The 14,929-nt window shown below is 39.4% G+C and overlaps 1 protein-coding gene across 1 annotated transcript in view; it reads left to right on the plus strand.

Moving 5' to 3' along the window:
- The first annotated feature begins 1,827 nt into the window (after window positions 1-1,827).
- The window catches only part of RIF1 (replication timing regulatory factor 1), a 58,109-nt gene continuing 45,007 nt past the window's right edge, over window positions 1,828-14,929 (plus strand). The window contains exons 1-8 of the mRNA XM_084642559.1: window positions 1,828-2,047; window positions 3,737-3,815; window positions 5,087-5,183; window positions 6,000-6,130; window positions 6,213-6,307; window positions 8,343-8,532; window positions 9,919-10,011; window positions 10,113-10,251. Of these exons, the coding sequence (XP_084498685.1) occupies window positions 1,941-2,047; window positions 3,737-3,815; window positions 5,087-5,183; window positions 6,000-6,130; window positions 6,213-6,307; window positions 8,343-8,532; window positions 9,919-10,011; window positions 10,113-10,251 (931 nt within the window). The 5' untranslated portion in view covers window positions 1,828-1,940. The remainder of the gene's footprint in view (window positions 2,048-3,736; window positions 3,816-5,086; window positions 5,184-5,999; window positions 6,131-6,212; window positions 6,308-8,342; window positions 8,533-9,918; window positions 10,012-10,112; window positions 10,252-14,929) is intronic.

The raw sequence follows: 14,929 nt of genomic DNA on the forward strand, positions 1-14,929 counted from the left end.
CCGCTATAGGGGGTGACAGATGCTTATATCCCTGTCTGGTCATTCTGTATTATGTGTCTCATGATGTGTGCCTTTTTCCATGCTTAGCCAAATGCTAGTCAAAAAATTGTGAAATCTTCAAGAAAGGAAATTTACAGGAAGAAATAACCAGCAGAAGAGCATCCTATGTACGAGTAAAGACAATGGATTGTTGGGATATATCTGGGAGTGCAGAGGAACACCCTGGGCCTTTCACCAAGGAGGCAAGCTGACAGTGTGACTTGTCTCATAAATGGAAGATCACAGCCAAGCCTGGCTGTAAATCGCTATAAGACATTAAAGTATCTACTTAAGTAACTCTAGCTTCCAGAATGTGTGTTATGATTTTATTTTATACATAATTGTTTATTGCTAATACTCCTACTTGATATGACTGTAATCTCTATACTTTGTTGTTCAATAAACTTTTACTTGTTTTCACTATAAACATATCTAAGTTGTATGTGTTAGGCAGTGATCTGAGGAGTAATTGGTAAGGTGAAGAGTACTGCTTCTTTGGAAGCAGTGTATCTGTGAATACTGCAAGTGTCCAGTGGACCAGGAGCTGGACTGGACGCTCTAAGGAGATGCTCGGAGGGCTCAGGGGTTGGAGTGTGCCAATCACCAACGTAGAGAGACAGGGTAGGGCATGCAAGACCTAGAGAGGAATTCTTGTGTTGCTCGTGGCAGGCACAGACAAGTCTTCCTCACACTAAGGGGAGGTGGTAGTGAGGTGCCTCGCAACTGTGGGTACCCCAGGAAGCACAACAGTGGCATAGTACACAGGATCTAAAGCCCGTTTGTTGGTTAACCAAACAACCAGAAACTCAGAAACAGTTGGATGAATTTTCTTCAGACTTTGCACAGATTTTCTCCTTTGCCTCCAGAGTAAATCTGGCAATTTTCACACCAAGCCAGCAACAGAAGGTCCTAAAACTGGTTTCCCCTGTAAGATGGTGCATATGGTCAATGTGGCATAGCTCCCGCCCATGCAGTTTGATTCATTATTTTCCTGGCCCATAACCCTATCTAGAGCCACCATACATCTGGGTTTTCCTGACATTTCCTCTTTTTTGAGTCTTCATCCTCTTGACTAGGTAGATTTTTTAAATAACAGGCAACGTCAAGGATTTTTTCAGAGCAGATGCCGCAGCTCAGAAAGAGCTGTGATTGGTCTGCTTCCTGTTTGGCCCCTCCCTTGCATCAGCAGCTGAGTGGTCCAGTCCCTGGCAAGCCACAGCTGCAGGATCGCACTCACCCAGGCCCCGGCTCCCAGCCCTACAGAGAGTGTCCTGCAGGGAGGTGCTGATTGGTGCGACCTGGGCAGGGAGTGACACTGCTCCCCTCTACCACCAGTGAGTAACCCCAACTGTACCCCCCCAACTGCCCCTCCCCCACCTCCTGCAGTGTCCTCTTTTTGGGAACCTGAAATATGGTAACCCTAAATCCCTTTGCTCCAGATGGCTCAAGTGCCCATTTCCTCTGGCTTGGCTGCAGTTACAAGAGCCCCCTAGCAGCTGTTCAGGAGTGGATTGCAGGCAGCAGCTCAGACATGATCTACCCTGCCCCCAACTGGCGAGCGCTGCAAGAGCTGCAGACAGCCAAGAAGGGCCCAACCCGTCACAGGAGAGAAGGAGGGGGTCCCGATCGACGACTCGGCGCTCCACCGCAGGCATGGCTGCGCGGGGAAAAGCGCGCGGTGGGAGGGACGGCGCCGCTCGCTATCTCGGCGTTCGGCCTCAGGCACCGCCTTTTGCGGCGCTGATTGGCTGGGCAAGTCCAGTCCCGGTCTGTCTGGCGGCGAGTCCCGCGCGCCGCCATCTTAGCCCGGGAGAAAGCGAAGCGGCCGGTGCGGGAGGGGAGCGGAGCGGGCGCGAGGATTCTCTGCTCACCAGCCTACGTCTCTCTGCTCCCGGAGCACCATGAGCGCCGCCGCCGCCGGCCCCAGCTTGCTGCCCCTGCTGGAGACCCTGGAGGACCCGGCCGCCCCGCCGGGGGAGCTCACGGACGCACACCTCACCATCGTTAAGTGAGTGCGGCCGCCCCGCCCCCAGCTCCGACACCTCCGGGCTGGGGCGATGGCGGGAGGGGGTGTAGCTCTGGCACGGCTTTCTGTCGGGGCCGCGAAGCGATGGGCAGGAGGGGAGGGCTCTGCCCTGGGCTCACTCACGTGCGCCCGCCTGGGAGAGGATGCGGGAGCCGCGCGTGTGCAACAGGTGTGAGAGCGGCTGTGTGCGTGGGTAGTGGGGTGCTCCAGGTGAAGGTTGGCGGGGGCGGGGGGGAGGTGGTGAGCTTGGCGGTGTTACCTGGTTACAGACAGCGGGCGGGTCAGGAGGCATGACTGGGAGCGTGTGTGTGCAGCCACACGCTGAGCGAAGGGCATGGAGTGTGGGGAATCTCTGCGTGCACCCTGTTGAAGGCAAGGGGGCATATTGGATAGATCCTCAGCGGTACGGCTGTCGGCGAATACCAATGGCACACTCACGCACGGAGAAATTCAAGCAGATTTTTAGCCGGAGGTGAGGGGCGGGGAATACCTGCAAAGTTTAGAAATATTTGGCCATTTGTGAGCAAATGCTTGAGAAATCAAAATGCAAATCAAAATCTTGTTTGCAGATGGGCTTTTACGTTTGTCCTTTTTAACTAGCTCCAAATTTCACAAGAAGTGAATGGACAAGTGTCCTGCCTCTTGAGATCAGTGTGCTTTTCTGGTTAGAAAAGCTCAGTTTTTGTATTGTTGGATCCTTCATGATTTCTGTAATATCATATTTTATCAAAGTGTTTGACGTTAGCCTGTTTAACTAAGTTACTGTAGCACCTGGAGAGCCCATTTGAGAGTTGGGGACCCATTATGTAGGTACTGTACAAATAAGTACAAAGATAACATCCCTTCCCTGAAGTTACTCTTGGGGAAAATCAGATAGGCCTTAATCCTGCATACAGCTATACGTAGGTGTCTTTATGCAATTGACTTTAATGAGACTGCTTCCATGCTTAAGTGTTTGCAGGAGTGGGGCCATAATAGAGAGAGAGAAAATGGAATGCTGCTAACTTAACTCTTGGCAAGAAAAGCTTCCTCAGAGTTGCCTTTGGTGATCCCACTTAAGAAAAAATCTGTTTCTCTTTTAAGAAACTGTTCACACATGCCTCAAATTGTAACTGTTAAAATTTACTAGCTCAGTTATGATGTGGTACATTTACATTTAGGGTTCAATCTTCCATTCAGATATTTGGTGGGGATCACTAGCTATTGTGTATGCATATTCTTTCTAATACTTGGAGCCCAAACTCAAAGCTTGATGTTAGTTTAAAAAAAAAGAAAAACTAATTTTTCTTTAAGTCCTTTTGCTGTATGGTTTTGTAAAATTTATTTGATTTTCAGTAGCAATTTCAATTTGGTATATGAATAATCTCTAGTTGTTTAGCAGCAAGAGTAGCAAAATATAAAATACACTAATATCTTGCATTCACAATACGGTGATCGGCTATATTAGTCATTCTGCATGGTCACAGGCTTAAAGGTGTGATTTTTCTCTTTCCTCTCCCAACACTTGAGTGCTATTTTCAACTATTTTTTTTGTCAAAAAATGTTCATGAAACTGTAACCTTTAGTTAAAAAATAAATAATTTGACAGTATTTTAATATAAACCTTATCATAGGAATATAATGTTTTATATTTGTAAATATGACTTATTTTTTTCTCTCTGCTTCTTGGAGTCGCCTGACCGGGGAGGAAGGAAAAGAATTCACTGCAGATGTTGGAAAACACTTTTCTCGACTTTGTAAAGTATTTAAGGTGTGTGTTGTGTTCCCTAAAGTTAATTTTGCTGTACAAGGCTAAGTAAATAAAAGTACAAAAGCTTAAGTCACGATCTGGGTTCAGTGTGAGGCTGAATTAATACTGAGCTCATTTAATTTGCAGTCAAGCTGGGTGAGGAAGTAGCCTAATTTTGACCTTGTGAATTAAAGTATCCAGTAAATTGTACTCTCCTGGCTTTTCCTTCACATCATGGAGATTAATCTTTCTGTAGTAAAAGAAGATACAGTTTCTCCAGGTTTACTTCTTGACTACAAAATGGCTTGCAACAAACATTTCTTGGATGCGAAGGACTGGTTGGGAGGCATGGATGTTTTGCGGTGCAGTCAGGTCGAGTTGAGTTTTCGCAGCAAGGGCTCACTGTCTATTATGATTGTTATAACCAATACTTAAAAATATTTTTAAAACTAAAAAGCAACCCCTACCGTTGTTCCCTCTAAGCTGTGCGCGTGTGTGCGCGTACACAGATCCTAAACCCCGCGCACACCGTGAAACACCACGTGCACAATTTGCACAGAATCACAATAATTTGCACAGAAGAAATTTTTTGCACACACAGCCTGTCAAAAATTAGAGGGAACAAGTCTTCTACTATCCATGCCACTTCTCTGATGCATCCCACAGTAGGCTGGCACTAGTAATCATAAAAACTAAGAATAATGTAATCTGAGGTGTCTGTGTAGTGCATAATGGATGGAATGATTTCAGATTTTTAAGATCACTATCTTTCTTTGTAGTGAATACCCCCATAGCCTGAGTAGTGGAGATCATCAAGATATTGCTGACATAATATAAAGTTATTTGCAGGTCCTTTTATTCGGACTTCCTTTTTTGGTAACCAGTTCATCTCTATTTTAAGCATGTAATGCTTATTTTATTCAAAATACAATAATAAAAAAATGGATGATTGTTCCCCATTTATGTAAAAATCATTTCAATGCAGATTCTTTTATGTTTTGGAACTTAATTCTGTCACCTGTAAATCTGGACACTTGTTATTGAAGTGTCTTGAAAACCCCAACTAGGTTTTGTAGTTTTAGGTGTGACTTTGTGCTGTAGAAGCTAGGCATAGTTTTCAATTTGCATTTAGGTATAAGAGTTTATTAAGCATGGGATTTTTTTTATTGTTCTGTGTTCCATTTCATTGACTTAATCATAACTCCGCTGAGAAGCTACACAATACGTAATCATACTTTGTAATTAATGAGACGACTTGGAGTTTTAATGTCTTTTTTTTTTTTTTTTTGCAGGCACACATTTCTAGTCAAAACTCAGAGCTGAGCAGTGCAGCACTACAAGCTTTAGGATTTTGTGTCTTTAACTCAAAGATTACCTATGAATTATCTGGTAAAAACAAATATTACTAGAACTCCTTCTGCTTTTGAAATGTGCCTTCATCTGTTTCTTTAATTCTAGATTAAAATTAGGAATTTTTAGGTAACAAGGCAGAGATTTGTAGGTAAAATGTTTGAATTAATTGCTGAGTTGGTTGCAGGTGATGGGAACAGCTTGCCCTGTAGTATAGGCATAATGTAATTAATTCATTGCTCCCAAACTCTCTCAAACTTTATACTATGTCCAATCATCACGTTAATAATGCTGAACATTATTTTTCTTCCAGAGTGCTGTACAAACAGCCTCTTCACTTTCAGCTTTGCTTCTGTTAACAGTTAAAACCATGTAGAACCTGGGATTGGCATATACCATCAAAAAAACGGTGAAATTGACTATGGCTAAAGTGCTACCAATTGCACAGTGTTTTAAAAAAACACAAACGGGAGAATTAGAGAAATATTTGTTTAGTCTTTTGTGTTTCTTGTAATAGGTACATTTTTTTCAGATGGAAATTTGACTTTCAAGTTTATAGTGTTTCAGTTTTCTATAGTGCTAGTGTAAATGGCAACGTATGCATGTACTATTCTACACATTTTTGCCTATTGGTAGTCTATTTTAGTCACTCTTTCTTGGCAAGTTTATTTATATTTAATATAGTTAAAATGTTAGTTACATTTTTGTGGGCTTTGGAATTGCGTAGCTGGTCCTGTATTAACATTTGATACGCCCAAGCAAAAGTTTCTTGTGTGACCTAAAAGCTTGCTAAGAAAATGAATAGAATTTGTGAAAACATAATTTGAATGCCATATGTTCTTTTCTGCTTTTTAGCAACTGAAATACAAGAGTTACTTTCAACAGTGAACAGTGTTGCTGTAAAAACTTCAGACAAGAATACACGCACTCGAGCCCTTTGGGTAATCTCTAAGCAGACCTTTCCTTCTGAAATTGTTGGGAAGGAGGTGAGCTTCTTAACTTTTTTTTTTTTTGCCTCTCTCTAATTTTAATAGACAGTTTAGTTAACTTCATCCCTTTGTTCTTCAGGTACCCAATATAATTTCTACACTAGAAACCATACTTACTAAAGGAGATGTATATTCCATGGCTGTTGAATATGAAGCACTAAATGTTGTCATACGGTATGTGAACTGTAATGCTAAACGTTTAAAATACTTATTGAGTCTTTGGAAAAGCCCATTTGAAAAAAGAATCTGTTGGAGGCACTATAGTTTAAGGACAATATTTGACCTACTTTAAAATTGTTAAACATGCTGAGTAATGTTCTCAACGTTGCCTGTATATATTTTTAAAAAATCAGTATGATAAAGTCCAGGTTTTTTATGAACTGTCATAACTACTTATGCTTTTTCTGAAGCCTGCTAGACCATTTAATTTGCAAAATGTCTTTCCAGACCTATAACGTCATCACTGATTTTGATGTGGAAAGGGACACAGTCAGATAAAAAAAATATTCATTGCTACCATTTTTAACAACTTAAGTTACTAAACTTTTTCTTTGTCTATTCTACTTTACACAATTGATTCTTTGTTTTTTCCCTACACCTTTTAGTCACCGTAGAAAATGAAGCTAGACTCAATGAGATGTTTCTAGCATTGGGTGGGAATGTTTACATCCAAAAACTTGTTTTAAGTTCATTACAGTATTTATTATGATACTGTTTTGTACTAGTTTTTAATTACAAAGCCTACATTTTAGGATTAAAACTTACTGCTGAGAGTGTGTTCCTCCCATTGGCATTGTTGGAAATAATAGAAATAGTAGATTTTATCATCAACACTGAGTGAATTTAGTATTCCTGAGAGTGAAGAATTAAGATCATTGGCTTGAAGCGGACATGTTAGGCTCATTGTAAAATACTCTTACCATCTCTACTTACCATCTATCATGGTCCTTGATTTAGCAGAGACAAACTACACAGTTGCACTGAACGATGTGGTGGTGTGTGTGCACACATAAATTCAGTCTTATTGTAGTCTTTATTTTACTTGAGACCTAATCAGTTTGATTTAAGTTCTCTAGAGTGGTGTTTCTGAATGACCGGTTCATGGACTGGCACCTGTTTCTGAGCTCTCCCTGTCACAATTTAGGAAGGCAGCAAGCTGGTCCCGGGTATCAAAAAGATTGAGAGAAACAGTCTCTAAACTGTGTCGGGGAGATCTTAGGGACCGATGTCAGTCCATAGTCCAGGCATTGAGAGAAACTGCTCTAGAGCAAACTGGCTAGTTCACTTAAGTCCCTATGTTAATTGGCCCTTCCAAAATAAACCTTGTAAAGTAGAGAATAATAATTACTACTGTCCACTTGCTACATTTTCCTGATGTATGGAAAACAATTCTGGCTTTAGTTGAGAAGATTCAATATGTACTTGTTAAACACAAACATTTGACTCAGTGATTTTTGAATAATTACCTACTGTTATTACAAGTAACACCTAAGATTACTATAACTGAAAAGTTAGGTTTTTTTCTGTGTGTTTATATTGTGTATTTGGCAATACTGTGGGCGTTGTTAATTTCCTTCTGAATAATTCAGTTTTCCCTTTGGGTGTATGTTGTGCCTTTCACACAGCAATAGAGATGATAGCTCTCTATTGGACAATAGTGCTCAATAGGAAAATATGATTATAAAATTGGCAGATTGCAGGTTTATAGACCTCAAATTAAATGTAACTTAAAAATAATTGACTAGGTTTCAAGTTGAAGATAATCTTTTAACAAGGACACCTGTTCAGAGGTCCTTCAGACTAGCTTTCTTTCCCTTCTAACTTAATGGAAAATTACTTCCGTATAGTATCATCTGCTGCTTTGGGTTATACCATTAAGAACTGGAATCTTAACTTGAACAAAACAAATGCAGAGGAAGTTGTTCAGAATAAATTTCTCCTTTTTTATGACCCTGGTGAGGCTTTTTGAGGGAAGTATCTGAATTGGTACTTGTGATATACTGATATGTAGAGTTTCACTCAGTTAGATTTTCCAGGTGTAATTCAATTTTATTAGAAAATGTTTTGAACGGCATTTTGTTAGTGCATAATACATCTGAATTATAAATGCATATTTTAATAATGCTAGCTAAGGATATTTTTGTTAAGCCCAGCAATAAGTATAGTGGTTCTATATGTAGTTAATACATGTGTGCTTTGTTGAACTCAGTCTAATGGAACAGACTCCAACCCAAATGGGAGAAGAGGCTGTGAGGTGGGCAAAGCTGATCATTCCTATGGTCGTCCATTCAGCTCATAAGGTGCAGTTACGAGGTGCCGCTGCATTGGAGATGGGAATGCCATTGTTACTTCAGAAACAGCAGGAGGTGGCAGTCATCACTGAACATCTTATGACTACTGTAAGTGGAAAATGCTTTTAAAAACTTCTTTCCCTCAGGATTTTAGAAATCTGTGAGACTTCTAATAATGTTTTTTTTTTATGCTCTTAAAATACGATTTAACTATCTGAATTACCCTATGTACTTGTCTCTGCAACCTTGACTGGAAGGCCATTTCATACTATGATTTTTTCAAAGCATCTGTTACCTTTCGTGAACCAAATTCACATTAACAGTGATAGAACTAAAGGCATATTCAGCTTGGGCAGTGAATAGAAGTGCAAGCTTTCTTAGTGTCTCAGTATGCTTCCACACAGTTTTGGAGGGGACTCTGTCTCCATACCCATTCATTCTTTGATTTGTCTGCTGAGAGTACCAATGAAAGTATTAAGAACTAAGACCATCAGCTAACTTTTCTTAACAGTACTCAAATGGTGGCAACCTATTTTGGCTGTTATCAACATATGCTGGATTTGAACCAGTATCTTGTAGATGAATGGCTCTGTATCATGTTACCAGTCACCTTAGCCAGCCTTGCAAAATTATACTTGCCCAGTGTGAGTAAAGTATCTTCATTTTTTTTCTATCCTCATAAAGACTAAAGTAAAAGTGAATTAATTTTGTGCCAGATTGTAAACTTTTGTGACAGTTTTGTAAGACTGCCTAAGCCTTACAGAAATCTTTAGGGGCAAGGGCTTTTTATTGTGTGTGCTCAGGGCCAATCATGATGGGGTCCTGGTCAATGATTAGTTAAATAATTACCCACTATTTCTATATTAAGATATATATTAGAAATGGAAAAGGACTGTGTGAGGTCTGCTTTTCTATTCTACTGCATAGTCAAGATAGAGAACTAGTTGTTTAAAAAAAAAAAAAGGGGTGAATGGGCTTGCTTGGCATAAAGGGGACCCAAAAGCCCCTGTTCCAGGTGGGTGGTGATGTTTCCATTCCCCCCCAGTGGTTTCCTTCAAGAACTTCCTTACAAACCCTGATGTTGTAAGAGGTGACACTTGGAACAGGAGGAGCATGCTGGTGTGGGGCCATGGCATACGATGTTGCAGCACTGTGGCCTGGTTGGACGCTGTAATTTTCATATACCCTTGGGCCTGTCTAAGTCACTCCAGGGATGACTTCGGCCCCAGAGCAACCCAGCATTGGGAAGATGCAAAGGTGACATAAAGCTGCTATATTCCCTCCCACACCTCTGGTGACCTGCAAGTTTTGTGCTGTGCCTCTAGTAGCACAGTTAAATCCCATGCTGGGGTCACTTCCTTTTAACTCTTGTCAGTATAGTACAACTGTATTTTAGAAATTGTATTAGATTAAAAATCTTCAGTATAAAAACTTATAGCTCATTCTATGTGTTTCACTGCACAAGAAAATATAACAACCTTTTATTATCTTCAGAAAGTAATTTCAGAACTGCAAAAGTTATTTTCTGCAAAAAATGAGACCTATGTGTTGAAGTTGTGGCCTTTGTTTGTGAAGCTACTTGGAAAGGTAAGCAGAAGAGTAATAACTTTATTATTTAGGTTCCGTGACAATAGATACTGACAGTGTAAATGCTTCATTGTATAAAAACAGTATTATTTTACCTTTAGACACTCCATCGTAGTGGCAGTTTTATCAACTCATTGTTGCAACTGGAAGAACTTGGATTCCGTAGTGGATCACCAGTGGTAAAGAAAATAGCCTTCATTGCATGGAAGAGTCTGATAGATAATTTTGCTTTGAATCCAGGTAGATAAAAATATATTAAACAACTTAAGTTTAATGTTGAGCTAACCAGGAGAAAGGAAAACACCTATTTTACCCATCTTAATCTGGTAGTGCTCAACTATGTACAGGTTAAATATTATCTTTCTAAAAGTGCACATTTCTACTGATTGATGGTTCTTTCTCAGCTCAGTCTTGCTGCACGGTAGAATTACTAAAGTTAAACATTTTTTTTTATAGTAGTTTAATTGGGCCAAGCATAGATAGCAATGAGAGGACACAGAAGGTTACACTACAGTTCTTCATTTTGTGCTACATGGATTTATTACCGGGAACGGTGGTTAAGGAATCTGGAGATTTGAGAAATTACTTCTGTAATCAGTACTGAGACTTAAACAAGCCTGTTTAAATTCAGCGTGCATCCTGACTACTTTATAAAAGATCCTTTGTAAGATTGGACCGTACTCTCTGGGATACTTACTCTGAAGGAAAATGAGGAGACAAAAATGAAAGTGTCTTAAATTAGTAAAATTTCATTTAAATTCTCACTGAAGTGTTTATTCTCCACCCTCATTATTAGATTTGGCAGAATTAAATTTTTTAAATAATCTGTATGGTTAATATTGATTATTTTTAAGCATTTATTTTTATTGATTTAAATTTTTCCAGTTGCATGAGATTATGGGGGTCTGGCAACAATTATTTAATTATACTTGATGCTGTGATTCAGAATGTTAAAGCTTTATAACAGTTAAAACGCAAATTGTCAACATCACTTTTGTCAAAATATACAAAGTAAATATCCTTAAATCAAACTCCTAAGTTCTCAAGCAGCATTTTTCTTTCTTTGCCTATCTGTAAATTTTGATGATTATAAATGGAAGTATTTTTTGGTCAATTTACGTGTATATGGTAAAATTGACATTTACCAGGAAAAAGCTAATCCTTCCAAGGCTGTTTAAAATAGATCATTTAGCAATGCTTCAGTTCTGCTAAAGAAATTACAGATAGGATTATTGGTGGTAACGTGGCTTAATTTTCCAGGACAAATAAGGAATCTAAGTCAAAACCCTAGCATTCTGTGGTTCTGTAGCATACAATATTTATCTCATACTAGTGAAATGACTAAATGCATCTTCTCTGTTCTTTTGTATGCTTTATGTGGAGTCAAGAAAAAACTGTCTGGATTTGCTTTGCCACTTCTCCAGAATATAAAGGCTAATTAAACTGGGAAATTAAAGCTTTGTCAAAAGTAACTAATAGCCAAGCCATGTAGACACTTCACTGCTATTGTGAACGTTTGTGACCTCAGACATGTCTATATCTGATGTAAGATCTGTCAGCCTGATGCAGTTGCTCAAATGTAAAAGTAGAGTTTATTTGTTGTCTTATTTTCCTATTACAATGTCAAATGTTGTTTGAATGACTTTTTCCTTTCCACATCCAACAAGAGTAGATCTTCCTCCTCCATGCATCTACTGGAGTTAAGATAGCTTGGGGAAACACCTGCTATTTTCATTTAGAAAGCTCTGTTTGTAGAATAATCAGCAATGGAGCACTACCCTACTAACCACTCTTCTTCAAATTAACAACCTTTACCTATTAGCCAGTAATCTATAACAAATTGCAGTGTATTTTCACTTTAATATTTTGAAATTTTGGAGCTCTCCCTTGCCTTTTTGTTGTTTACAGACACCATGTGGAGAGCTCTACACTGTCCTCATCTTAGCTGAATGGTGGTGGATTGATGCTGAAGCAGCCAGGAAGGCCCACTCCAAATACAGTGAGGTGCTTTCGGCACAGCACTCTTCTTATAGTGTTGCTAATGCTGTATTTGGCAGGTTCTGTCTTTCTGAGCCTGGTCAGCCCTGAACCCTGATGCTGTTTTACCTTTGCTGGCAAGTCTTTTTGTCCTGTGTCAACATGCTAAACATGACATTCAAGCTAAGGAGTGAATACTGGTTCTCTCCCCTTTTCCTCCTTTATTGGATGCTAGAGTTGAAGGGACCTGGCTATTTCCAAAACAGTTCCTCTAAAAACCAGTTGCAAACAGATGCTAGTGAATACTGCAACTTGAATCTATTTCCAAATTTGAGCTAGTAAAAATAATATTTCAGAAAGGTGAAGGACAGTAGCCTAACAAATCTGGTGATAAAATAATGGAGAGTTTTCCAATGTAAGGGTTTATAAATCTTTACCACCAGATAATAAATCCAGCATTTTGAGGGTAACATGATTGTTTTTCAAGACAGATGTTGCAGGCGCCTCCTTGGCAAAATCCCAGCTGATTTTTCCTAAAAGAGGCACCCTTAGGAAAAACTTGGGCTCTGGCTTTTCAATCCCTATAACTTTGATGGGGTAACTATTAACATTATATGAGCTGTAGAGGGCATTTTTTATGTTCATAACCAATAGCACCACTTCCATAGACTCTCCCATGTTCGCCTCTTGAGCTGTGAAATTCAACAGCACTGATGGATGGTATATATGGCTCTTCCCTTGGAAAGTAGACAAGCAATTATACAATTCTGCTTTGTGAAAAACTTGAAATGAGAGACCTATTTGGAGAAAAGCTTGAGAAAATGATGACAGATTCTATAGACGACAATTACATCTTTTCCACTGTTGATGAAGACGGGGCTCACAAGGTTTTCTCCCATGCATCCTGAAAATATTTTGAGATGATGATGATCAGGTTAAACAGGAATAAATTATGGAATCCAAACAGAGGCATAGCCAGACAGGAGTGACTGCCCATCTTCCTCCATCGCCAATTACTGCTGGAGGAGTATCTTATAATATATCTTCCCTCATCTACCAGTGGATCCAAGGGACAGGTCAGCCACAGACATACACTTACACTATAATCAGTGTGTCTGTATAGTCTAGAAGAAAGTTAAAGATCTCCCATCTTACTTCTCAGCCTTACTGGCACAATATCTATAGAAATGTTCATCTGAGGTAACTAAAGATATTTTTATTGGGCACTACGTTGTTTTGTGAGCAAGATCAGAGTTAGCTTCTCAAGTGATTAGCACGGCGAGAGAACAAATGTCACTTCTACTCGAAACACAGATGACTGATACCAGCCCTTTAGATTGGGGAACACATACTGACTCTCATGTTGTCTGTGGCACTTAGACACAAGGCTACAAATTCAGGCTTCAAATTTTCCTACTTTCCCTCAAGTACATCCTGTTGATGTTAAATAACAATCACTATTTCTTTTTATTGGCACCCAAAGTATATTGGTTTTAGAAATTCTTGCACGGAATCTCTTGGTTTTGGAGTTTAATCCCAAATAGTGAAAGGATGGTGGGATTGGGAGACAGCCATAAGGAACTGAGTAGTAGAGTTAGAATAAGGATAGCGGTCATTCTAATTTATTTGGTTAGCGAGTTCTATGATATGGGTCTAGCTCCTTTTTGAAATTGCCTCCCTTTCTCAAGAGATTGCTCCAACAGTTTAATTGTTTCAGCAGAATGTAGCTGTGATCAGATTTCCCAAGTACAGAGAGAGATTCTCGGGTTGCTAGGGCTATTTCTATAGAAGGCTTTAAATAATAGGAAAGAGATCTTGAACTGGATACTGCTTTCAAGAATGAGCTAGTGCAGGAAGTGGAGCATTGATATGCTATTTGATTATCACAGTAGAGCCTCGCTTCCAAAGTTTCAACATCATCTCTCTCAAATTCTGCTCCCCACAAATGGACCTTTCGATATTTTCTCAAATACAAGTTGAGCAGGTGTTCTAGGGGGAGATAAGTCCAGCAGCCTTGAACACTTTTACAGGCACTGCTGAGTAAGTCAGGTTTCTTCTTCTCATTCTACATGTATCCAAAATAAAAGAGCAGCTACAGTGTGAACTGGATGTGTGAAGAACCTTGAGAGCATAGATTAGCTGTACCAGAGATCTTCAGGCTGTGCTCTTTCATCCAAATTACAGAGGTCAAATAGCTTCAATTCAGTATATCCATATGACTTTGATAATACATCAAGAAAACATATACCAATATTGGCAACCCAGCTCAATATTGATCTTTTAGAGTGAGCTGAATGCTTTGTTTCCAGCAGAAGAAATATGCAAAGTTGAAACTTAAGCCCTGATTTGCACCTTCCTCAGGCATCATAAATTAGATTTTGTTTTTCTCCTATTCCTTCAGGAGACAACTCCCCTAAGCTTTCATTGCATAAATTATCCCTATTAGCTAAATTTTTCAGGCTTTTTTTTTTTTTGATACCATAGTTTTCCTTTTCCACTTTCCTTGATTTGTCATTGCTGTAGCCAAGTCTTGCCAAATCGTGATTCAGATAAGAGGGGGATTCCTTATTAGTTAATTTCTTTTCTGCCATTTAACATCTGCTAATTTGGATCATTTATCAAAACTAGCTTTTTTTAGGCTTGGATTCTTTTCTTCCAGGATTTGTAGGGAAAAGCTATTTTTCCTTCCTTTTATTCCTCTTTGAGTACTTTTTAACAAAATTCCTTTTTCATTGTTAACTGCTAAACAGTTTCAGAAGTACTTGTTCTGGCAGGCTCCTGTTGGAAAATGGAAACAAGTTTTTCCTGCCGACTGCGTTGATAGGACTGAGTACCTAGAAAACGTCCTGATGGAGAAGACTGATTCTTGCTGAATTAGTGAATGTGTTAATTGAAAGAAAAGAACCTAACAGTTTAGAAATTGCCCTTTATTGTGCTGCAA

This window comes from Lepidochelys olivacea (assembly GCF_965140295.1).
Source record: "Lepidochelys olivacea isolate rLepOli2 genome assembly, chromosome: 11".
NCBI lineage: Eukaryota > Metazoa > Chordata > Testudines > Cheloniidae > Lepidochelys > Lepidochelys olivacea.